This window comes from Furipterus horrens, unplaced genomic scaffold (genome assembly GCF_987537825.1).
Source record: "Furipterus horrens unplaced genomic scaffold, mFurHor1.1.pri manual_scaffold_2, whole genome shotgun sequence".
Classification (NCBI taxonomy): domain Eukaryota; kingdom Metazoa; phylum Chordata; class Mammalia; order Chiroptera; family Furipteridae; genus Furipterus; species Furipterus horrens.
The window spans coordinates 14,343,852-14,368,810 of record NW_028327172.1 but is presented as its reverse complement, the minus strand read 5'-3'; the positions used below and the strand labels follow the sequence as shown (position 1 = coordinate 14,368,810).

Sequence of the window (24,959 nt, the reverse complement as noted above, 5' to 3'; positions counted from 1 at the left end):
GAAACAGGAATATATCTCCAAAACACCAAAGGACTATAGCCAGAGTTGTGACTAGTTTTAGCGTAGGGACCGATGAGGGAATTAGCATAAATTGTGAAAGATGATGAGAAAGCATCGTCCCATGTCTTATTTAAAAGCCATTTTCCCACACTGTGTCAGAACACAGAGCACAGCGCAAAGCAGCTGTAAAGGGTTCTTGTATAAGTGAATTTTAATTCCCTCATGGGCCAGAATGGACTTTTCTGCATTGTGGATGATGATGCTGATAAAGATGATGATGATGATGATGATGATGATGATGATGGCTAGCACTTACAATGACTGACTTTGTGCCCGTCTCCAAGTGATTGCCACGCACTGTACCAGTTGAGGTGCACAGCAGCCCAGTGTGGCAGACGCTGTCATCATCCCCATGTTACAAAAGAATAAATTAAGGTACAGAGAGGTGAAATAACTGGCCTGAGGCCAAACAGCGGCCAAGTGGCAGAGCCAGTCAATGACCCCTGCAGTCTGGCCGAGGAGAGGTCCGTTTCTTTGATCAGAGTCATGCTCTGTTGCATCTTGATCACACAATTCAGTGCAGTGAATGCTGTTTTCTAGGAAGAGAATGGAGACTACACGTATGTGGAACGAGTGAAGATACCTTTGGATCATGGGACCTTGTTAATCATGGAAGGAGCTACGCAAGCTGACTGGCAGGTGAGAACATGCAGGTAATGTGGATTTGCACTTGTGTGGAGGCCGCTTCCTGACCGACTTATGAGAATTAATTTCTGTAGTAAACATGGTGTAAAGCAAGTTGCTCTTATAATGAGCGAGAGGCAATAAGGCGGCATCATGGCCAAGGAGTTTGGATACTACTGGCCATCAGACTGGGCCTCTGCAGCAGCGGTGTCCCCTGGGACTTTCTGCAGTGACAGAGATGTTCCGTGTCTAGGCAGCCCAAGGTAATGGCCCCCAGGCACGTATGGCTGGGGGTCTTGTGAGATGTGGCTAGTGTACTGCCGAACTGCGTCTAAATACAGTAGCTTCGGACAGCTAGTGACTGGCACATTGAGCTGCAGAGCTCCTTAGCTTAGGCCAGGCCATTTTAAAGGCAGGTCATTTTTTTTATCCTCACCTGAGGACATTCCTTCATTGCTTTTAGAGAAAGCGGAAGGAAAAGAGAGAAGTACTGACTGGTTGCCTCCCGTTTGCACCCCGACCGGGGATCAGAGATCAAACCTGCAACCTAGGTTAAGTGCCCTGACCAGGAATCAAACCCACAACCTTTGGTTATGGGATGAAGCTCCAACCAACTGAGCCACACTGGCCAGGGCAAGACAGGTCATTTTTAAGGTGCATTAATTAATGTGAGAACACTTAGCGTGAGAGCAGAATCCTGTGTCTTCTGCTGGCGTCTCATCGTGAAAGTGGGGTGGGGTTTGTTTCAGAGAAGGAGACCTTTCTCCACAAGGCTGAAGATCGTATTGCTGCTCATTTAAGGGAGGAGAAGATCGAAATATGTGTCTGTACTCATAAATAGGTATCAGATGGCTCTGAAGTAAAAATGTGTGTGTGTTTATGTCAAAGTTATTTCTATCTCCATTTAGCATCGGGTGCCCAAAGAGTACCACTCGAGAGGGCCGAGAATAAACCTGACCTTTCGGACAGTCTACCCAGACCCTCGGGGGGTGCACTGGTGATGCGAAGCCTGTGAGAGAGAAGCTGTGCTGAGACTGAGCAAACCTTACACCGTGAAGAAACGTCGAGAGGCCAGTCCAGCTGATCGCCCAGCCGGCTGTTCGGAAGACGAGGGTGGGATCCACTTCCCAGCTCAGAGTCCTATTAAGTGCCAGCCTGCAGTTTGCATTCATAATAATGTTTTCTGTGGGAACAGTGATCCCTAATCACATCTTGAAATCACATATTTTGTTTAGGCAAATTAGAAACCCCCACGGCTGTGCTCACGGATGATTCTGAGCAGCTTTTCTCCTGCTGTTCCCTGCTTTGAGGAAAAATGAATGGCCTTTGCCTCTGGTGTAAATCTACACGTGTTTGTTCCTCGTGACTTCGGTGGAGATGTAAATGTGCGTCAGTGATTCCGGAGCCTTCCGGAGGCAGACAGCTGCTAAAACCCAAACAGAGGTGGCTTCACAGAGCTTTGTTGAAGTCGGCCTTGACTCCTTAACATTTTGGCCCACGTGCTATTGTAATGGAAAGCTGCACATTCTGGAAGCACTGGACTTAACTGGCTCTCCCTGCCTGTCAGTCTTCCCAGGACACCAGACAGGTTACAGGCCTGGGAATAAAGAGCGAAGGCTGTGTTCTCTAGGCTGACCATCTTCTAGCTGCCACCTAGACCTACTTGTAACACAAGGGAAGACTGTCCCCTCAAAGGGAGGAATACTTGACTGATGTCATGAGAAATTCAGGCTCAGGAGCAGCAAATGTCCTGCTAGTGACAGCTGTTCCACAGAAATTGGTTTCCCCTAGAGAATTACTAGAGTCATTTAAACCCAGACCAGCTAGAGGCCAGAGCAGTTCTGCAGGGAGTGGACCCAGTTATCTAACGGTTCTCCGCACTCGAGATTTCAGCAGCCTGTGACTCAGGCTTCCTCTTGAGTCAGTGTTCTAGACGCACGTTCCCTATATCCAAGGGTGAGTCCATGATGTCACCCAGTTTTCCAAAACAGAACAAAGTGGCTGCCCCTTATTGCATCATAAAAGCACGTGTTGTCTTGACCTCTTGGCCTAGGGGCAGTGTGCCAGATTAATTCCAAACCAAGATAAGAGAAACGTGAGAGAAAGAAAATGGATGAAAATAGGGCAAGGAGTTCGAGTTTCCCTAGCTGCCTGTGGGGAGCGTTTACAGAGCCTTCTTGCTTTTGCTCTTGTTTCCATTCTGTGCTGTAAGATTGATGATCCCATGGTCATGGAAAAGTGCCAGAGACCAGGCAGGCTCTTCCCCGGAACCCAGATGTAATGCCGTGCCTCGCCAGGCTCTGCTCTCTGACAAGCTCGCCAGCAAGCTCTCTGGCTTCTTGCATTGGAGCCCCTCCATCTTTTTATCTTTTTAATGTCGTTACATGTGTACAGCTCCTTTCTCTAAGAAATCCTCCGTGCTTTATAAAACCTGAGCATCATACTAAGCCTTCCTGTGAGGGAGGTACAAATCACCATAAAAATAAAACCTCTAGTGACTTTCTAGCTTTTCTGCTAAAACACACAAAGCCTGGCCAGGCTGGTACAGCCAGCTTTGGTTACGAGCTGGCCGAATGACCCAGGGAAATTCCTCTTCCATTCCCAGACAGGAAAGATGGTTCCAAGTCTTACAGCATCGCTCCTAATGTAGGGTCCTGACCTCCGTGCGTCAGCTGCAGATTTCATTCTCTTCACTCATCACGGCCACGTCTGTCAGGGAAACAAATGTCTGCCCGACAGCAGGCAGCGTGGACCGCCACCCGGGCCCCTTCCTCGGAGAGCAGTTAGGTTTTGTTTCTTGCTGTCAAATGCCAGGACTGCCGTTTTCCCACCAGTAAGATAACGTCCCTTCTGAAATGAGAAGTAGATACTTGCACAGAGGAATTGCACGGGGTTTAGGGCTAGATAAGAACTGCAGGCCTGGGGAAGGGCAGCGTGCTTGGTGATGGTGACGGTGACAGTGATGGTACCCACCTGCTGCTGGGGCTCGTGGGTGCTAGATCTCAACTAGGAATTAGGGGTGAAGCTGTTTCACCAACATTCCTTGTAAAGCAGAGGAAGCAAATACGATGACTATAACATGAGGGGAAAAACAGCTTTCGTTTTTCCGCTGCCCTGTTTTTGAACTTTAATGACCTGCCACACACTGTCCTGTGTGCTTTTTATACATAGTCCCTAATCTTCCCCACAGCCCTACAAGAAAGGTACTGTTTCCCTTGTAGAGACCAACCAGGCATCTGAGTCTCCAAGAGCTTGAGAAATGTAACGGAGTTTATAAATGGCAGAACCAGAGTTCAAAGGACACTGTGCTTTTCCTCTGCGACAGTGAATTTAGGCAGAGCGGTCTACTCAGCGTCCCCGGGACCTTGAGCCGCGGGGCTTGCTCCTGCAGTGCTGGTGACCCAGCCACGCACCTAGTACCTGCTGGCAGAGCTCAGCACCCGGCACCTTGTTTGTTCGCGGGCTTTCCTGTGCGTCAGGGCAGGCATCTGTGCAGTGTCTCTCCTATTCAACTTAGCGTCTTCCAGTCAGAAACCATGCTGCTAAATTGGCCATTTTGCCTGGGAAGCTCATGGGGGGTGGGGGTGGGAGTGGGGAGCAGGACAGAATCCAGTTTCTGGAGAGTTAAGACAAGTTTCCATCTCACTTTCCTGGCAAACGACTCAACAGTGCTTCTTGACCACATATAAGAACCTCTCAGAGGTGGATGAGGAGTCCCTTCCTCCCTTCGTTCTTACCTGCGAGTACACTGCGGGACTGGGAATGATGCCCACCTCAGTATCAGGGCTCTCCACGATGCTGCGCACCACCCGTCAGCAGACAGAGCAGAAGGCCGGCTCAGGTTGCACACCAGCAACTTGCCTCAGAGCACAGGTCGGGGCCCTGTGCACCTAGCATAAGACTATGTCCCCGTGTGGACGTTAGGTTCCACATTGTCTGCTGGACTGCTAACTCAGGTGGCATTGGTGATTCCCAGTAAGTTTGGGTCACAGTCCTAAACCTGCCCTTTCCTGGTGGCACTCACTCCCTGCTGCCTCCATGGCTGAAGTGACCCTGCCCTAGTGCATGGCAGGTGGACCTGGATCTGGTCTGTGAGTAGCACCTTCTCTTGAATGTGTTGGGGCAACCCCAAAAGAGTTAGGTGGGCACCGCGATGAGCAGAAAGCTGCAGCTGGAGGGCTTGGGCAGGCCAGCACACAAGGGCCCTGACCTGCCGGGAGCATGTCTTCCTCGAGGTCTGGCAGCCTTTACTTGGTGGCAGAATATCTAAGACCCACTTCACCGTCCCTGGTCATAAACACTTGTAGTGTTGAACTTGAATTCCTCATAATTTTTCTTAACAATGCCTTTGAAAAAGCCAGTTGTTCCCATAGTGATGCATTCTGTTTAAATCATACCTGGGTCCACCCACATGCTCTGCTCAGAGGGACCTAGTCTACAGCGGCACCCCTCTCCCCTCCCCATTTGCTCTTCGGAGGGAACTCCCACATGAGGCCCCTGTCAGTTTTGTGCTGCTGGAATTTCTTCTTAGATACAATGATGTCTGTGTCTGGGGGTCAACAGGGAGATGACTGTGGTGTTTATTTATTAGAGTGGAACACAGACTAATGGTGCCTTTTCCTGCTGTGGATCACCCAAGCTGGGCCCGGGGGCTGCACCTAAGAGCCGTGTAGGAAAACGGAGTAAATCATGCAGGACCTTTGTAGCCAGGATTACCCAGAAGATTATTTTGTCAAATGAGTAAACTTGGAGTGGACCACGGTGTGTGTGAGAGCATCATCATTGCCCGTACTTCTGTGCTATCACCCCCACGCCATCATGGTAATGTGACATCACATTCCCTGGACTCCGGGGAACGTCCCTGTTCTCATGTGGCCGCCAGGAGTGTGGATGTGCTCAGGCAGGATCCTGGCCTCTCACCCAGCTGGCTTTTAACTCTGGACGCAAATTCTAAGCTGCTGAGAGGGAAGGGAAGGTGAGAGCCAGGACCTGCTGGGCCTGTCCGTCTGTAGTTTGGTTTGTTCCTAAAGGGGCCCTAGGAGGCAGTCGGTTGTGTTGTGTTTTGTTTTCTAACATGATGACACTGAGGTTCCTAGAGGATTGATCGGATCCTGAGATCGGGTGTCCTGGGCAAGTCCCGCGTGGTTACTCGGCAGCAGGCGTTCTGTGGTCTCTCGGCCTCCTCCAGCCCTGGCCCAGGCCTCGGGGACGGCAGCAGCCGGAGTCTCTGGGGATGAAAGGACTGTTTTCTTGGCTCCTTTGCTGGGAGGGAAGCAACAGAGGCGACTCCGGTCCTTGCCTGGGAGCCTGGAAGCTTCTCTCAGTGGGGAGGACGCTAGAGGAAGGGGTGGGCTGGCACGGGCTCTCAGGGCCGAGGGCCAAGTGGCCCTGTTGCAATTATCCGCCCACGGCAGGAAGGGCACGGGGAGCACACGGGGACAGGCACCTGCGGCGCAGGGCCGGTGATGACCCAGATGCTTCACTGCTGGATCTGGCCCAAACCTTTCCTGCTGCAGTTAGTGGGGGAGACAGGAGGGCCGCGGGCCTGGTCCTTCCAAGAGCCTAAAAGAGGAAGGCGCTCCCCAGGCCTCTCTGCAGGCCCTCAGATGGCTGAGTCCGAGCCTCTGCCCCCCTTCTCAGTACTTGGAGAATGGGTGGGGCTGAGACCATCTAAGAAGGGAATGCACCCCACCTGAAAGCGACTCTAGCTGGGGGCTGTAACCTCCCTTTGTAGAGAATCTTGGTGGGATGGGTGGATGAAGGACACCATGGGGGGCATCCCAAACTCTGGCCCAGGGTTCAAGCTGTGGGGACCACCCAGGCAGGAGAGTCAGAGAGAGGAGAGGAGCCCCATGAAGTGTCTCCCTTATGCCTCATTGGTTAGAGAAAACTTTTCTGGAATGTTTCCTCTGAAAATGTATCAAGGGATTAGCCACCCGCTTCTTCCCTACAACCCCCCACCCCTCGCCCCACAATCTGACATTAACTCTTAGCCTTTATTCACCCAGGGTGAAGGGGAGAGGAAGACAGCTAGCCCGGAGGTGAAAATCCAGGGTTGGGGGAGGAGTCTGAATGTGTGGCTTTCCTCCCAGGGCCCTCCCCCTTGCCCTGTGTCACCCCAAAGCCCCATCAGGGTGTAGGTGAGGGACTAGCCTTGCTGTTGGACAGCAGAGAAAGCTGAGGGCCAGAAGGGTTAAGGGCCCACCTGAGGGGATGAGGCAGAACCAGCATGAAGACCCAAATTAGGTGCTAGCCCCTGTGAGGCTCTGTGACCTCCTCTGCGGCCCCCAGCAGAACCTGGTGACAAGAGGGGATATGGGCACAGACAGCCCCATAAAGTCACAGTGCCTGTTGGGGCCGCCCTCCAAGGAGTGGTATTGACAGTCTTCCTGCCGTTCGATACGTGGCAGAGATCCCTGCTGCAGCCTGAGGTAGCAGCCTCCTGCCCAAAACAGAGCCAGCCCAGCTCTGCGCTGTGGGGGCGGGAGGCAGCCGGGCAATGTGGACATCTGCAGGCCAGCCTGGCCCAGGTTAACCTTCGCCCGGGGATCGGGGGACAGGCCCCTCTTACAGTCACAGTGCTGCCTGCAAGGGTGAAGTTAGGGAGCAGCTGTGACACCCCTGTCCCTGCCCAGCCCCCACAGCTGTCAGAAGCCCTGCCAGAGCCCTCGTGGGAAGAGCCTCAGCTTGAGTCAGGCAGACCTGGGCTCTGCCCCCACTCTGCCCTTCCTCGCTGAGCCACCTGGGAGCAGTCAGTCGGCCCCCAAACCTCAGTTTCCGCAGCTGCGAAGCGGACACAGAAGCAGCCACCCCTCTGAGGTCTGTGAGGGTCGAGAGCAGGACTGCCCTGAGCCTGCTGGTAATGCGCTTAGTAGTGTAATTGTTTTAAGTGGAACGTTCTACATGCCCCGCTACCCCTGACCCTAATGCTCATGCTGGCTGGGTGGTTGGTCCCTCTGTGGCTGACCGATGGCCCTGCGACCCTGCCCTTCCCCTTGGCAGGCTCTCCTGGTGCCTGTGCCTCTGTTATGTTTAGCAAGCGTAGGCCCAGAGGGTTTGGGCAAAATGAAAATCGTTCGTTCGCGAGTGAGGCTGATCATATTAACATCCAGCTGCACTTAAGCGTCTCCTGGGAAGTTCTTTAAAACAAGCCAAAGAGAGCTCCCAGATGCCAAAGTGGCTTCGCATCGAGGCTCAGCTCTCTCTTGGCTGCCCCACCACATGCTCCCCAGGTAATTGGTCTCCTAATGCACCGCCCTGGCCTGATGCCACCTCCTCCTACCCCTCAGGTCAGTTCTTGACGTCTCCCAGCGAGTGGGTCACCAGCCAGGCTGAGACATATCCCTGCTGGTCATATTGTTTTCTTGTCCTTGCAGGCCGCTTCTAAATCTGTACAGAATGCCTTGGCCTGGAAGATTAAACAAGATAGCCAGGCTGGAATTCCGTTCGAGAACAGGGCTTTTGTGCCCAGAGATTGTGTGTTAGATGCCGTGGGGGACATTTGAAAGAAGGACACGATCCCTGCATTTACAGATAGAAGTAAACGAGCGTGGCTTTTACTTTTCTTTCTCAAAATTCATTTTTATTACTAGCTACAAAAGGAGTTATGTGCCCTTTGCAAGAAGTTAAAAAGAAAGATAAAAAGAAAACAGAAAGTCATTTGTAACTTTATAACTGGGAGATGACAACTCTTTACCATTTGCAGTGTTTTTTTTTTTTCTTCTTTTTTTCTAAACGTTTGTATATCTGAAAGAAAGGAACTTCACACTGCAGACTCATCCTCTTGTAGCCTTTTTCTATTTACTTTGTACATTGGTGCGGGAGCATTAATTATCGTACCATAATGTGGTTTTGAGTGGCTGCATAGTGTACATGTCCTTACGTAGCCAGTCCCCTTGTGTTGGATCTTTCGACCACTGTTGATGTTGCTGTTGTTTTTGTTATTAGTAACCGTTCTGTTGGTTTTGGAAATCCTGAGAGTGGATGGTGGGAGGCAGGGTGGTGTCATAGCTGAGAGCCCCGAACTTGGCCTCATTCCGACCTCAACTTAAATAGTAAAAAGAAGTAACAGTCCTGACAGGATGGTTCAGTGGGTTGAGTGTCATCCTGCTAAGCAAGAGGTCGCTGGTTCGATTCAGGGCACATGCCTGGGTTTTGGGTTCGATACCCAGTCGGGGTATGTGTTGAAGCAACTGATCGATGTTTCTCAGCATTGATGTTTCTCTCCCCTCTTTCTCCCTCCCTTCCCTACTCTCTAAAATAAATAGATAAATAAATATATATATTTTAAAAAGAAGTAACATTTTTATGGAATCTGAATATGGTGCCAGGCACTGTCTTAAGTGCTTTACATGTATTAATTCATGGTTTATTAATCCTCACAGCAGTCCATGGACTAGGTACTATCTTCACAATTGAAGAAACGGAAGCACCTCTGGTCCTATATCTAAACCTTTGTACACATCTTAATAGATGTTTTCTTAGAAAACATTTCTAAAAGTGGGGTCCTGGCCCAGATTCGGAAGGCTATGCATATTATTTAAGGCCCTGAATTCATAATGTAAATGGCTTTCCAGAAAGGTTGTGCCAACTTATTCTCCTACCAACAGTGTTTGAGCACATCTGAAAAACTCATGCCATGCTTTGGGCACCAGTAATGTGGCAGGCCCTGCACTCAGTATTCTACAAAGCTCCTTTCCTTGAAGGAGAAGCTATCCCGTGCCTTGCACAGAGTAAACAAGCACTCTGTACATCTTAGCCAGCATTAGCATTGTTGTTATATTTTTGTGTCCTTTGTTGAGAAAACAAGACACATTCGAAAAACCTCAATAACAAAGTGAATGTGAAATGAGGGGTCCTGCCAATGACTGCCACAGGAGTTGGAGGAGCATGAGATATAATTTAGGTTGGTAGTCAGGGAAGGCTGCATGGTGGAGGAGGCACTTGGAGCATGGGGAGGAGGCTCTTGCATAGTGACATACCGAAGGCTAATGAACAGTAGGGGCCCTAGGTGGCTTGTGTTCAGGGCTTGTGTAGGGGTGTTGAGCTGGAGGAAAGACAGTGAGGAAGTCGGACCCAGATCAGGCCCTGGAGGCGTCTCAGGCAGAGGGCTCTGCTTGTAGGGAGCACTGAGAGTTGAGAAGGCGACTATTAGGAAAATGTATTTATTAGGAGGGAGTGAGGGGATGGGACTGGAGGTGAGAAGACCTGTGGGAGACCATGAGAGGAGCCCAAGCAGAGGTACCTGTGTATGAGGCTTGGGTTTCCTGGTGCTTGTAACACCCTTTCTTCCCATAAGTGCTGAAGCAAAAGATAAACAAACACCAGACTCAGCTATGAGGTCAAAACATCAGTGGTGTTACTGACAAAGCTGGATGAGAGACCTTGGCTTATATCCATGACCATAGTCAGGCTTCTTGACACTCGCTCACACCCTGTTCAAGGAAACAACATGGCAGGCCCTGTCCCTGCCAGCTGCCAGGAGCCTCGCTGCAGGCCCACTGAGCCTGCCAGTGGGGAGCGGAGGAGGCGGCCCCTAGCCTCTCCAGCAGGTGGACAGTGGCCCTTCCCAGGTGGTCCCTCCCCCGTGGGGAACTTGGGAGCTGAGCAGCGAGCACACACTCTGCGGAAAGGCAGATCTGAAAGTGGGCAGGAGAGGGATTCCCCACCCCACAACCCAGCTCCTTCTCTTGGCCTTCATTATCAGAGAAGTTAGTCCTCCTCTCCTGGGAAAGGGATGAGGGAGGGTGCTGTCTTTCCTATATTCTTCCCTCCTGGGGTTGGAGTGTGCCTTTCCTTATTGCAACTTAAAGTAGGAGATGCTTGCCCCCTTCCCATCCTGCCACCCCCCACCCCCAACCAGGATGCTTTGGAGGAAGGGCTGCCAGGAATCAGCCAGGCACGGTAGTGCTGAGGAGTGACTTTTGGTGCTTTATAGACCTGGGTCTAGAACAGGCTCCTCCACTGACTGTCGCGGGGCCTTTGGCAAATTTCTTGGCCTGAGGAAAATTCCAGAGTTATTATAAGAACTGAGTGTGACCATGTCTGTCTGTCTTAGTACTGTAGCTATTATTATCAAATGGTGTGTAGAGAGATGTGAAGGGAAGTCCTCCCACCTGGGGGGCGGGGGCGGGGCTCATGAGGGGCTCTGGGCAGATCTCACTGCATCAGAGATGGGGTGACTTGTGTGTAGACGGGTCAAGGACAAGGCCTTGGGGGAGAGAGGGTGCAGCCCCATGGCCAAGAGAGCCTGGGAAATGGCAGCTGCATAGGACTATTGAGGAGGTAGCCAGGAGGGAGTGTGAAAGGGGCCGATTATGGGGTGTTCCCACAGAGGGGTAGGGGCAGGGAAAGAGCCAGAAGCAGAAGACCCAAGAAGAAGGGGACCTGAGACTGTTCTGTCACCATCCCATTGCCCCCCGCCCCATATGAAGCACTGGGTTCTTCCCACTGTAGCCTGGGAACAGCAAATAGGATGGCCAGGCTGATGGCGTCTAAGATGAAAACATAAGTAAGAAATCGGGTCTCTGGAAGGAAGGCAGCCAGGGGTGCTGAGGCAAGTCGGGTCCCAGCATCAGGAGCCCATCTGGGTTCTCATCTTGCCTGTGGCCCCTGAGCAAAGCCTTTCCCTGGCACTGGCCCTAGTTTTCCCATCTCCAAAATGCAGGGGTTGAACCAACTTCATGTTGTAGCTTTATTGACCACAACCCACAGTAAAAACAAACAAACAAACAAAAAAGTTTACATACATACATTTAACTAAAACTAAAGCTTCATGAAGTAACACTTTCTTCCATGCATTTACTCTGATATTTTCTGTGTTGTTGTACATCATTTAAAAATACCAGTCGGGGTCCCCTAACCGATTCAATGGCCCACTAATAAGTCACATTCCTTGGTCTGAAAACACTGGCCCAGCTCGCCTGGAAGGTTCCTTCCCTTCCTGGTCTGGCAGCCGGCAGTTCTGCTCCATTTCCTCTGGCCCCACCACCTCCTCAGCTGAGACCCTGTGGATTTGCTCTTTGTATCTGCAAACGGTGGTGTGCAGTCTCCGACCGGAGACTCTTGGCTGAAGGTGTGGTCAGGTTGCTGCTACTCCCGCCCCAGTTCAGCTCCAGGTGAGAGGCCCTGGCCCAGCCACGGTCCGGGGGCCGCCCGCTGCACCTCAAAGGCTGCGGCATCGTGAGTGGGGAGGGCCCCCATGCCTACTTCTGCCCCCACCTCAGAAGAAGGCATGGGTTTGGGTTGACACCCAAACTCCCCTCCCCCCCCACACCCTGACCAGTGCATGGGCTAGGGACACCAGTTTTCTGTCTGGAAAGGCAGTTGGGAAGGGCAGCCTGGTTTCCAGTTAAAGTCCAGACTCTGCACCCTGTCCATCCTCCCACTGAACCCCTGCCTGGGCAGCACCAGAAGGTACCATTGTGGAAGCTGCTGATGGGTGAGAAGAGCTTTGATGACGGATGGGCCTGGGATCAAATTCCTGCCGTGTGGCCTTGGGAAAGTTCCCTAACATCTCTGAGCCTACTGCCTCAACTGAAGCTCAGTGATAACAACACCTGTCTCAGAGGGTACAATGATAGGTACAAAGTGCCATGTATTGGTGACTGGCGTGACATAGATCCTCCAGGTAGTCATTCTCCATTAAATCCCATCTTGCTGTTGTCCCTGTGAGGGAACCACTGGAGAAATGGCAGCTACTGACTGGCAAGACAGCAGCAGAGAGAAGCTAGCTGCCTTAAGTTGGGGGCCCTAGGACCCCGCCTACCTCAACATGTTCAAAATGGGCAAAGAAACTGGGGCACAGCAGGGCCCTTGTGTCTACCGGGCAGCCTGAGGCCAAGTCTGAGAAGGAAGACAGGCAGGCTTTGGGGAGAAAATGCTCTCTGGACCCCCCAAACTGGGCCAGTAGCTATTTCCAAGGCTGCTGGTGTGTCCCATCTTGAGGCAAGGGGCAGACACATGATGCGACGTGGCATCTTTTAACCCTCATTTATTGGAATCCATTTGAAAATTCACCCTCCTACAGGGCTTTGCTTCAGGATATTCTTATAAATCACCTGGTTTGATCCTTATAACCACCACCCCGGGAGAAGGATGGGGCAGGCACAAGCTTCCAGAATCACAGGGTAGTGAGAAGAACTTTCTAGCAAATGCCAGAACCAGGGGCTTTGAGTGGGCTGTTTGGGGGCTGCTGTTTGCTTATTCTCATGCCGTTGCCCATCACCAAGGCCAAGGCTGCTAGAAAGTCATCTTTGTGGGCTGTCTTCAGAGCCCACAGCACTTTCTTTTTGGTCCAACCCCCCCCCCCCCTCAATGGTGGTAAGTAATTGAAAGGTAGATCTGAGCCAAGCTGGAGAGAGCTTGGGGCTCCTCCCTCGTCAGGAACTGCTCTTCTGGAGCAGCTGCTTCCCAGAACCTGGACTGCGGCTTCTCCCTCCCAGGGCTCCTGGGCCCTTTAGTTCTCAATAGCTATAGAAATTGGGGCTTTGACAACCACCATGACTTGCCCAAGGCCACACAGCTCTAGCAGTACAGGCTGGGCGGCCCTCCACCAGGCTGCCTGCTGCAGCTGGAACTTGGCAAGCCTCTGACCTTGCCCTTGTGTTCCTGGCCAGCTCGAGCTGCCTGCCCTCTGCTCTGTTCTGCCAATAACCAGAAGCCTCTTCTTCCAGGGCAGAGGCTGACACTTTACATTGGGACATAAATAAGTCAAGTCCCTGGGGCTAGTTTATGGAATACATGGGGCTGGCCCGTGGTTCTGTAGAGGCAGTGAAACATCTCAGGATCTGAGGCTGCAAATTCTGGCTTTATGTTTACTAGGCTGAGGCATGTCTCGGAGCCTTGGTCTCCCTGTCCATATAGGAAGGGATAGTGACAGATGGACCCCTTGCACAGAGCCTGTCCTCCCCGAGGGCAGTGACCAGGGTGGAGTCCAGGACTGGGTTCCATCTGCCTTGCTGCTTGCTGTGTGACCTTCCTCCAGTTCCCTCCCCTCTCTGGGCCTTTCTATCCTCATCTCAACAGACAGCGGAGATATTATGGCTTTGCTGAAGTCACGGAGGGGAAACTTCTTTGCAAAGTTCTAGGACCACAGATTGTGCAGGATTTTATCCTTATCCATAGTGATTCTCAGACCAGTATTCCCAGGAGAGGGGCCCTCAGGCCTGCGAGAAAGCAGGCAGGGAGGACGGAGCTACAGACCCCCAGCTGCCAGGGCTGTGCCAGGAAGCAGGCCTTGGCGGGGAAATATGCTGCCATCATTCCCATCCGCATAGCCAGGCCCTCAGGCAGGGCATGATTCTGAGGAGGTTTCCCTGGGCTCGGCTCCCCCTGAGTCCCTGAGAATCTCCCTGCCCCGATTCCAGCCTGGTGTCCTGGGAGCGGAGGGTGCCAGGATACCTCCCCAGTGGGTCCGTCCTGGCAGCCAGCAGCTGGTGTCCCATTACACAGCCTACAGTGAGGCCCAGATTAGACAGTGAGCTCATCGTGGCATGAATGGGGCCACCGGGGTAGGGCCAGCGAGGGCTGACGGTCTGACTGGGGAATGTCACTGGGGTTCTCCCTGGATCCTCTCCCTTCCCCTGTCTCCCCCTCTCTGAGTCTCCCAGACTTGCTTCCTGTCTCTCTCCCTCCTGTGCATGCACTGACACCCCGTCTTGGAGCTGGCTGGAGATTGTCATGGCAACCCTCCAGCAAAATTATCAAAACACTTGTGCTCACCATCGTACCAGACGAAGTGCTAATTCTGGGTGAGGCAGACGCAGTTGGTAGGATGCTGAAATCACAGGCTTTGTGTGGAAGGCCCGCGGAGGGGCAGAGTGGGCTCCAGCAGGAGGTCCGGATGGGGCCAGGGCAGGACCGCCCAGAAAGGCCCTTTCGCTTGCCTGCGATGGACGCTATTTGTTGATGGTCGTTCCCCACCTCTTATGCCACATTCACCTTCTCATTCCACCCCACACACACCTGTCTGTGCGCCCATGTGGTGGCTGGGCGACATCCGCCTAAAGTGCCTATGAACTCGAAGGGCAGCATCTAGAAGAACCACTACCTCTTCAGCACTGGGGGGCCTTAGGTGCCTTCCAGAGAGACTTCTGGGTGAGTGGGAGGGGACAGCTCGCTGACCAGGGCACCTAGCCAGCCGTAGGTCCGTGCCAGGGTGGCAGGGCAGCCACAGGAAGGGGCCTCACCCTCCACCACCCCTAGGAAGCAGGGGGGCACCTGAGAATGCACTGCCCGGCTGATTCTTCCCACCTGGCTCTGCGGCCTCTCTGGCTCACGGCCTGTCTGCATCCCGGTGCGGACTGGGCATCCCTGCTGCCCCTGACCCAGCCTGGCTACCGCAGGCTCCCTTGGAAACAAAGCCCTGCTAATAGCTGGAGAACTGGAGTTGCTTTTTTTAAACCCAGGCTCTGCCCAAAAGCCAAAGTGTGGGTGGGGATGGTGGAGGGGTGGAGGCACTAGCGCCCCCTGGTCTGCTGCCATCTTCCTGCCCCATCTGCTCCCCCAGCAGCCCCTCCATGGAGTCGATCTCCCCCGCAGCCTCAGCCCGGGCTGCTCGCCATGCTCGGGCCCAAGAGGAAGCATCTACTTGCTGTGAATGGGTCCCATCATCCCCACATCCTCCTGAGCATTCCACAATGTTAGCGCTGGAGAGGCCCCCAGTAAATCAGAGCCTGGCCTCCTTACTTCACAGATGGGGAAATGGGGGCTCAGAGATGGGAAGCAGCTGGTTCAAAGCCACAGAGTCTGACTTCTCTCTGGTCCAGTGCTGTTCCTGTCACTGCGGAGGGACAGTGAGATGGGCAATACTAGGGTCTGCCTCAAAGGATGCCGTGAGGGTGATTTAGGTGAGGCGTGTGTCAAGCACCGTTGGCACAGGCCAGACACATAGTAGGTATTCAACAGATGACATTTCTACGTCCCTCCTATGTTGTCCCCTGGATACAGGCCTGCTGAGAAGAGGGACTGTCTTGCATCCCCTTTAATAGCCACCTCCTGCCCCAGGGTGGCCAAGAGAGGCCACTTAGCCTGTCCTGGAAAACCCAGCATTTACCCTGCGAACTCATTAAGGCCAGAGGTCAACAGGAACCATGATGCCTGGGCGGGCCACTGGGCCATGCCCCCCCAGATCTGCCCATCCCTGCTCGCACATGTGGTTTTTGCCGGCTCCCCTGCCCCATGAACCCTACAGAGGGGACGGCCTTGATCCTGCAGCCTTTGGGGCAGGGTAGGCGTGTGTGTTTGGGGGAGACGACTAAAAGAGGCTGATATTCCCTAAAGCCCCCTAGTACCACCTTTGGTCACTGGCAGTAACACCCCATAGAGGTCCCCCTGAAGTTCTGTGCCTGAGGCGTTGCTCTGTCTGGCTTCCTCTCGTACACTGTGAGTCAGGCAGAGAGGATAAGCCACCCAAAGCCCCAAATGCCCTCTGCAGCAAGAGCTTCTTGGCACCTTTCCCTGACTTCTTCTCAACCACGTTGGGCACTGGATAGGTTCTGGCAGGAGAAAATGGAAGCAGAAGGAACGCACATGTCATGCTCAAGACATGCCGGGCACTGCTGGGTGCTTTCCATACAGTGCTCACTGACTCCCAGGGGCATGACTGATGCTCTCGGGTGCAGACAGAGTCCCGGAGAGAATGACCTGCTCAAAGTCACAGGGTTAGAGTCTGGGTCCAGGTTCTCCTACCCAACAGCAGCCCTCGGCTGACTCCTTCCAGAGGGTACAGAACAGTGTGAAAGGGCAGCTAGTGTTGGGGCTACCCGTGCGTGAGACTTCCTGAGTGGGAGGAAGCCGCGATGGGACTGGTCAGCAGTGGGACCAGGTATTGGGGCAGGGAAGGTGACAGGAGTGGCCTAGGGTATCCCAGCCCCCAGCTTGGGAGTTCGGGGTCCAGAGGAGCTGTATGTGTTGGGAGGGAAGCTCTGGGGGAGCCCGGAGCTGTGGGAGCAGGATCGGGCCTGGGGTGGGGGTGGAACACTCCACAGGAACCATGAACCCCTGCTGGGCGCCATGCGGGGCTGCTGGGGAAAGGCAGAGCCTGATCCTGACAGCCCAGTGGGGAAGGCAGACACCACCAATGGGGACGGACTAATAAGAAGGCCTTTTAGGTTGTGGTACGAGAGGAAGGAAGGGGGACAGGACGACTGAGGGGCAACCTAAAAGAGTGTGGCCAGGGAAGGCTGCCCCAGGAAGTCACATGTGAGCTGTAGCCCTGTGGTGTGGAGAGATGAGTGGCTTGCCCCAGGCCACGCAGTACTTTCAGGTAGAGCCACCTAGGACCCATCCTGGACTCCCATTCCAGTCATCTCCCTCCTTCTAGAAACACCTTTCTCTCGGGTTATGACAGGCTCCCCTGTTGGATATTGATTCTCTGAGTCCTTGGCTGGCTCACCTTCTCCCAGTGTTGGCTGGTCCCAGCTCTTCTCTGTCTGGACGGGGGGCTACACCTCCATGATTCCCAAACTGCTACCTCCATCCCTCACCTGTCCCCTGAGTTCTGGTGCCCTGCTTGACCTCTCAGTTTGGATGGACACACTTCCCTTGGTTAGGACAACTTTAAGTCAATATAGTAGAGACCCGCAATTAGAATAGTTTAAAAAAATTCAGTTGAATGACAAGACAGCACCCTAAATCCAATCCCTTTGTTTGGCTTAGTGCTTGGCCTAACAGACACACTTTGAGACAGGCTCTGAATCGTGACAGTCTGATCTCCTGCTCTTTGGACAAAGCCAGCTGGCTTTTTCAACCTCGAGGGCATGAGTTTTCTGGACTCTCTTTTCTGTCCATTTCTTCTGGCAAACTAGCCAATCTCTTTCTTGTAATATCTTACTAAAAGCATCACAGAGCAGCCAACACATGCAAATGTTTTGGCTCTCCCAGCCATTTTTCTAGAATTACAGGCTCAGTAAGCATGTGGTCTGTCTTCCAAATCATCACAGGTCATGTGTTTATAAATGCTTGCTCACAGTATAAGTGGCACCAGCTTTCCATCCTGCGATATTCGTTTCCGTATTGCTCACCACCTAAGCCAATGCCACATAAATTAGGGTTTTTATACACAGCAGCTTCATATGCCTGGTACCAATTCCTGTATTCGAGGGCTGTCCTGTGCCCATAACACTGCAGTCAACAAAGGACCGCATGTACAACAGTGGACCCGTAAAATTACCATGGAGCTGAAAAATCCCAGTCACCTAGGGACGCGGTAGCCACAGTGGCAGCAGAGCCCAGCGCATTCCTCGCATGTTTGTGGCGTAAACAAACCTACTGCGCTGCCCGCGGGGAACAATATAGCACGTACACCTGCGCACCATGCGTGATGCTTCACGGTGGTAATAAGCGGCGGTGTCACTGGTTTCTGTATTTACCGTACGTACTATGCTTTTATCATTATTTAGTATACTCTTTCCCTGACAGAATAACTTTGCTGTGAAACAGTTGCGTGTTAGGCCGACAGCAGCCTCCCACATCTCGTGTTTACCACGTCTCCTGATTGCATCATTTTCTCCCGTGGGCTTGGTTGGTCTCGTGTTGTTGTGTACAGTAACGCGCTGTGCAGGCATGTAGCCCAGGGGCAGTGGCCTGGGTGTGCAGTTGGGCTACACCCTCTGGGTCTGTGCAAGTGCACTGTGCGATGTTTGCACAATGAAGCAACGTGGCGCGTGACTATATTTCTAAGCTGCTGTTAAAAGGAACCCCAAATACAGTGGCCTTATGATCACAGAAATTAATCTTTCTTTCCCATAATCTAGTTCTGATATGAGCATTTCAGGCCTTCCCCTGGTGGGCAGTGGATTTTGATAGGTCATCTGCAGACTCCACAGTGGCTCTGCCCTTCCGAGCCTCTTCTTCCCCACGGCATTCCCCCTCAATCAATGACACCAGCATCCAACCCTTCCAAAGGCAGAATCCATAGAAGTCAGCCTCGATTCTACAACCCCCAATCTAATCCATCGGCAAATCCTTTAAGTTCTATCGTCAGATGAACCCCAAGTTTGACCATTTCCCTACACCTCCATTGCCTTCACCCTAACCCAGGTTCTCAGTTTCGTACCTGGAGTCATGGAACAATCTTCTCAGCAGACTCCCTGCTTTCCTCCCGGTCCCTTTCCAGTCTGCTCTCCACAGGGCAGCCACAGGGAGTTTTTAAAAACATAAACTGGAGTGTGCAGCTCCCCAGCTAAAAACTCCACTGCCTTGTCACTGCCCTTAGAATAAAATGTGTCTCCTTAAGAGGGCTGGCAAGGCCTCTCTCCCTCCGTGTTAGCCATACAGGCTTTCTCGATTTTCCTGAATAAGCCGAGCGCACTCCTGCCTTCAGGCCTTTGCACTAGGGTTGGTTCCCTCTGCCCCAAACACTCTCCCCTCACGTGGGCATATACTGGATCCTTCTTTGTCCTCCAAAGGGCAAAGGGTTCAGTGTAGTGGATAAGAAGAGGGCTTAGGAGCCAAGACGCCTGGGTTTGAACCTCCCCACTGCTGGTTACTCGCTGTGTGACCTCAGGGCAAGTTGCTAACAATAGCTTCTCTGTGCCTTGGTTTTCCTCTCTGTAAATGGCAATGATAAAAGTATGTGTGACACAGTAGTTATGAGTTAATGCATGAAAAGTAATTCAGAGCATGGCTCATAATTAAGCACTTTGTAGGGTTATTGTTGCGTCACCTTAAGTATCACGCACTCCAAGAAACCTTTCCTCACTACCCTTCCTCACAGCCATCGCTTGGTCTTCATCCCCATCACATCACCTGCAGCGCAGGTCCTTGTTTATTGTCTGTGCCCTCCCCCCACAAGAATGTAACTTCCACGAGGACAGGGACATTCCTGAGCTGGAACGCAGTAGATTCTCCATAAATCTTTGTTGAATGGCTATGAAAGAAACAGAGGCTGAATCCCATTGATTCCCTCCCTCCCCAGCGGCCCTTTCTGGGAGCCTGCAGGGTGTATTCCATGTGGCACCTCAGACCCTCAGCACCTCACAATTTCCTCTTGGGAGTTGAGACACCCAGCAGGGGACCTGCTCTTAGAGGCCCCAAGGCCACTGGTGGGTATCAACCTTTCCAAGGGGATATAGAGCACGGACTCCGGAACTGGCCCCACCCTGCCCATCAGTTCCGTGTCCTCTCCATTTTCCCGCATGTAAAATTGGGAGAATACCAGTTACACCTCACAGGAAGATTAAATAGGATAATATATGTAACACAAAGCTCACTGGCTGGCTCGGAGTCCACCTCTCCAGATGGTAGCTGTTGTTGTTGTAAGTGGCATATCCCAGTGTCACTCTTCTGAGCTTGAACGGGGCTGCCAGAGGGACATGACGGGGTGGGGTAATGAGGAGACAGACATAAAGAAGACGTACAGGGAAAAGAAGAACCAGAATGGAATAATCGGTTGTGTTTGTATTCGAGCTTACCTCTGTGTGTTGGGGGGTGGGGTGGGAGGGAACGACCAGCATCCAGAGGAGAAACCCAGCCCTCCCTCCGAGCTCAGTTCTCGGAAGCAGGTACCCTGGTTCCCCCACGCTGTAAGGACAGCCAGGAGCTGCCAGCGCCAATCGCGCGCGGCGCAAAACCCGAGGCACAATAACCAGAGCCTTGAGTGTGTGCTTATGAGATTGGGGGCGGGGGAAGGGGGGCCTGCGCCCCGCCCCTTGGCCACCCCGGTTCCTACAGACTTGGGGAGCCCAGAACGGAGAGTAACATCCCAGGACCCCTGCTTCCCGGAAGCCCTGACCGAGCTGGGCGCTCCCAGGGCTTCGGATGCTCTCGAACCCCCGCGCGCGGGGCCTGACTTCCGGAGCGGGGTTGGTGGCGGGCGGGCGGCGCCGGGAAGAGGGCCGTTACTTTCCCAGCGCGGCGGGGCGACGTCAGGCGGAAGGGCGCGGGGCGCGCACGCTTTAAATGGCATTCGCTGTCATCCGAGCTCTCAGCCGTGTGGGTAGGAGCGGGCTATATAAGCGGCGGGCCGGGCGCCGCGGGGCAGACAGCGGCTGCAGCGGCGGCGAGCGCCTCGGATCGCAGCGGAGCAGCGACCCCGGAGCCCCGCGCCCCCCAGACGGGCCCCGCGTCCGCCGTCCCGAGGAGCGCCGACCCGGGCCCGCGAGGGCCGCCGCCACCCCACAGCAGATTTGGATCCCCCAGCGGGCGAGCCCCAGGCTGCTGCCCCCCGGGGGGCCCCGGCGCAGCGGCCGTCCCCGGACAGCCCCGCCGCCCCGCCGCCCGGCCCCGAAGACGCCGGCAGCGCCATGGCGGCCGCCAAGCCGAGCGAGCTGATGGGCATCTGCTCCAGCTACCAAGCCGTCATGCCGCACTTCGTGTGCCTGGCCGACGAGTTCCCGCAGCCCGTTCGGCCCGCCAAGCTGACCAAGGGCAAGGGCCGGCTCCGGCGGCCGCGCCAGTCCCGCTTCAAGACGCAGCCGGTGACCTTCGACGAGATCCAGGAGGTGGAGGAGGAGGGGGTGTCTCCCATGGAGGAGGAGAAGGCCAGGAAGTCGTTCCTGCAGAGCCTGGAGTGCCTGCGCCGCAGCACGCAGAGCCTGTCGCTGCAGAGGGAGCAACTCAGCAGTTGCAAACTGAGGAACAGCCTGGACTCCAGCGACTCCGACTCAGCCCTGTGAGAGGCGCCGCCAGCAGCGGGGACTCGCACGCCTTGGCGTGCGAACCTCGGCAGGGCCCGCGCCGAGGGGACCCCCGAGCACCGGGACGGCCGCCCCTCGCGCCACTGGACTCCCGCCAGGCTGCGAACTGGTCGGTGCGCCCCGCGCTGCGCTCGCCCTGGGTCCGGGGTCGCCAGGAAGGGGGCCGCTTTCTTTGCCCTTGTAAATGTTTATTTTTTAACTCTGCCCAGTACGAACTCCGCTGTGAGTGTGTGCGGGGAGGCGCGCCCGCGTCGCCGGGGCTTCCTGGAGAGCCGCTCCACGCCCTTGTCCCAGGGTTTGCAACTCCGATTTTGCACACCGCTCCACCACCGTGCCCCACAGCGCACACTCGTTCACACTCACGCCAATACACTCTCGCTGAACACTTTTATAATTGTTAGGCGCGGCGGATGGGACTTGGGGCTCAGCGCAGCTGCTGCTGCTGCGGCCGGAGGATTGATATTTATTTTTGCATTGCGACGGCCGACGGCGTTTATTTAACGATCTTTTTACCTGGATTTGTCTGTGAGGCTCCTGAACGGAGACAATAAAGTCAGTATATTTGCACAGTGCATTTCTCCAAGCTCTTGACTTCTTGAACCTTTGGGGCCCGGGCTTCCAAGACTGGGGGAGGTGGGAGATGGATGTGACTGGAATGGGAGTACAGGGACCCCCGAGTGGAGGTAACTCCACAAGCTTCAGTCACTGGAACGAGATCGCGCCCCTGATGCCCATGTCCACTCCCGCCGCCCCAAGTGGATCCACACCTGGCCCAGAGCGCCCCCGCGTCCCTGGTCTGTTCTCCATCCCCGGCGCTCAGGATGGAGTTGAAACCGCTGCCGAGGCCAGGGTCGGCACTGTGAGGATGGAGGCTAGGGCCAGAGTCATAGCCCCCTTCCCACCGCAGAAGACCCCATTCACTCCGCGCCCTTTCCTGGGTGGGAAGGTGCCCGAGCCAGCAGTGGGAGACTCGGGCGGGGATATTTGGGCAGTGGGAGCCCGCCCGAGCTGGGTGAGAGTTGGTGCGCCCTCACTGTCGCGCAGCGACTCAGGCGAGTGCCGGGGACCCTACGCCGCGGGAGCAAACAGCGGTGGTTTTCAGTTCTTTCGTTCCTCTGTGCAGCCCTTCACTTTGCCGTCGTAAGGGTTCCGCAAGGAGGGTGGGGCAGGTCTGAGGTCAGAGCCTGAAGGGCGCTTGGGTACCACCGAGGCTCCCCACCCTTTTTGTTTACAGATGAAAAAACAAGCCTAGCAATCATGGAAGGAAAGGTCACATGGAGGGTAGTGTAGGAATCGAGGACAGCTCTCCTGACTCTGCCTCCAGTGCTCCTAACATCACAAGGAGCCTGTCTTTCCAGTGCTTTACAGCCGCTGCGTGGCCTCCCTCGACCCTCAGGGTTAGCAGTGTAACAGCGCCACTTGGCAGGTGGTGGTGATGGGCAGGACCCCCAGTGGGAGCCCCTCATCCCATCCCGCCAGGATTACTTCAGAGTTGACCCATCGTGCCAGGCTGAGTAATTGGGAGAGACGCAGAGAGCTCGGGTGCTCTCCCCAGGTTGCCCCGTTGCCGTGCTTGGGTGCCCTCTGGTGGTGGGGGCTGGTGCTCAGCTCTGTCCCGCGGGGATCTGCACCCACTTTTATCTTCACATCGCACCTCTTGTAGCGCACCTCCCCCTTCAGGAAACTAGAGAGCAGAGGAAATGAAACAAAGAAACAAAAACAGGAGCACCTTTCTGTTTACTAGATGGGATGCTGCCGGATTCATGAACTGCTGGGTAATGCCAATTAGATCTTAAAAAGAAAAATAGGAAAAAAATAGAACACACAGGGCCTGAAAGAATGTCCTCACTGTATCAGAGAGAGGACAGGCACAGGGTCTCCGGGACTGCGGTCTTTGGCACTGTCCCAGCTCCCGGAAGCACACTGGTCATTGCAGTCCCCAGTGACAGTTTCATTGTGGTGCAGGGTCCTGAGGAAAGGCCCTTACTTGCCAATGCGGCGCAGCCCGGGTGAGGCAGCGGTGGGTGCTGCTTTGATTCCAGCATCTGCAGCTGCCATGATTAGGCTGGGGAGGAGGGGTGCTGAAGCTTGGAATTTTCTCACCCCATCCTCTTCTTCCCTCAACCTGCTCCCCACCCTGTCTTGTCTTACATCTTTAGCAGTAGCTCCTGTTTCTACTCTTTGGGAGCTGGTGCCCTAAACCTTCCTGGTGGATGTCACACACTGTAGGCCTGAGATCCTGGCTTGGGTGTCTCCTGTCTGGGCACCACAGGCTGGAAAGCCGCCTTCTCCCATCCACCCTCGGCCCCTCCCCTAGCTGCAGGCCTCCTGGTGTCACCCTTTGCGGGGGGTGGGGGGGGGTGTTGTAGGGACCACACCCCATCACTCCAGTGCCTGCTCAGCTGCTAGCAGGGTCCAGCACGGAGCCAGTGCTTCTGTATTGTCTGTTGGGTTAAAATGAGTAAGGGGGCCAGGAAGGTGGATGGATGCCTGTCTTGCTTACTTCCTGGTCTGTCTTTAACTTATTCTATTGAATAGATGTTCCACATTTAATCATGCTAATTCCTCGCTCTTTGGTATAAAAGTGGTGTCTGATTTCTCCGGGTTTCTTTGGTGCCTACAACTGGCAGCTAGCCCTCAGGGTTGGATACAGAAGAAGTTTGGGAGAGGCACTGACACGGACAGACGGTTTTGGCGAGGGAGGGGATGGTTGGGAAGGCGCAGTGTTAGAGATGACAGGCTGGGGTGCTCTCTGCTTCTGAGCATCTCTGCCCTGTACAGAAGAGGAAGGAGGGGAGACGGGAGGGGGTTCCTCTGAAGTCCCTATGGAACTGCTGGGGCTCAGCTTCTTCTCTCTGCGGCTCCAAGGCATTCCAGGGCAGCACACAGCTCCAAGGAGGCGGCTGGGCTGGGTTGCACTGGGAGGCCAAACGGTGGAAGGGGAGGAAAGAGAGGGAGAGGCATGAACTGAGGGAGCAAGAGAGCATGAGAACCAGAAAAATGGGGAGGATAGAGGCCCTTAGGGAGAGAGGGAAACTCAGAGACATGGGGAGATGGGGAAATACAGTCAGGAGCCAGAAAACATCAAGAGATGGACAGAAATAAAGGCTACCTTTGGAGAGAGAGAAGGGGGCCCATAGAGAACAGCAGGGAGGGGAGGCGGGAGGGGTAGTGCTCTGGAGAATGGGCATTGGAGGAGAGAGAATCTGCAAGTGAGGGCGCCACTCCAGGAGCTGGCGTGCGGGTGGGCGTGAGCCTGCCCAGCTGTCTTGATTTACAGCCATTGGGATTTACAGGCTTGTCTAAGGAGACAGCCTCCTTCCTTCCCTTCCCTGCTTGGGCTTCAGCCCATAGTCCTAACCTGGGTGGCCAGTTTTCAAATAAGCTGGATCCCAGAGGAGATAACAAGCGGCCATCCCCACTCTGGCTGGCAGCCTCTTCTAAATATTTCTCTTTGGCCCAGGGGAGATATTTGCCAAGGTGTTTCTTGGACTGTTTTGAAAGCCAGCTTGACCTCTGCGGCCCACTGTGTGCCAATGCTGGGCCCACTTGGTGTGGGGTTGAGAGGGAAGGGCTGTGTGCGATTTAAGGAAACGGGGTCAGCTATGGACTTGAGCATCCTCCCTCAGGGAGCAC

The 24,959-nt window shown here is 54.2% G+C and overlaps 2 protein-coding genes across 2 annotated transcripts in view; both read left to right on the top strand.

Moving 5' to 3' along the window:
• Positions 1-1,941, top strand: part of ALKBH3 (alkB homolog 3, alpha-ketoglutarate dependent dioxygenase) — a 33,574-nt gene extending 31,633 nt beyond the window's left edge. Inside the window, exons 9-10 of the mRNA XM_090262440.1 lie at positions 601-699; positions 1,593-1,941. Coding sequence (XP_090118566.1) covers positions 601-699; positions 1,593-1,685 — 192 coding nt within the window. The 3' untranslated portion in view covers positions 1,686-1,941. The remainder of the gene's footprint in view (positions 1-600; positions 700-1,592) is intronic.
• Positions 1,942-20,860: 18,919 nt separating this feature from the next.
• On the top strand, positions 20,861-21,895 carry CUNH11orf96 (chromosome unknown C11orf96 homolog). Its single transcript, XM_090267572.1, has one exon. The coding sequence runs from the start codon at positions 20,931-20,933 to the stop codon at positions 21,300-21,302; it is 372 nt and encodes a 123-aa protein (XP_090123698.1). The 5' UTR covers positions 20,861-20,930; the 3' UTR covers positions 21,303-21,895.
• Positions 21,896-24,959: the final 3,064 nt, after the last annotated feature.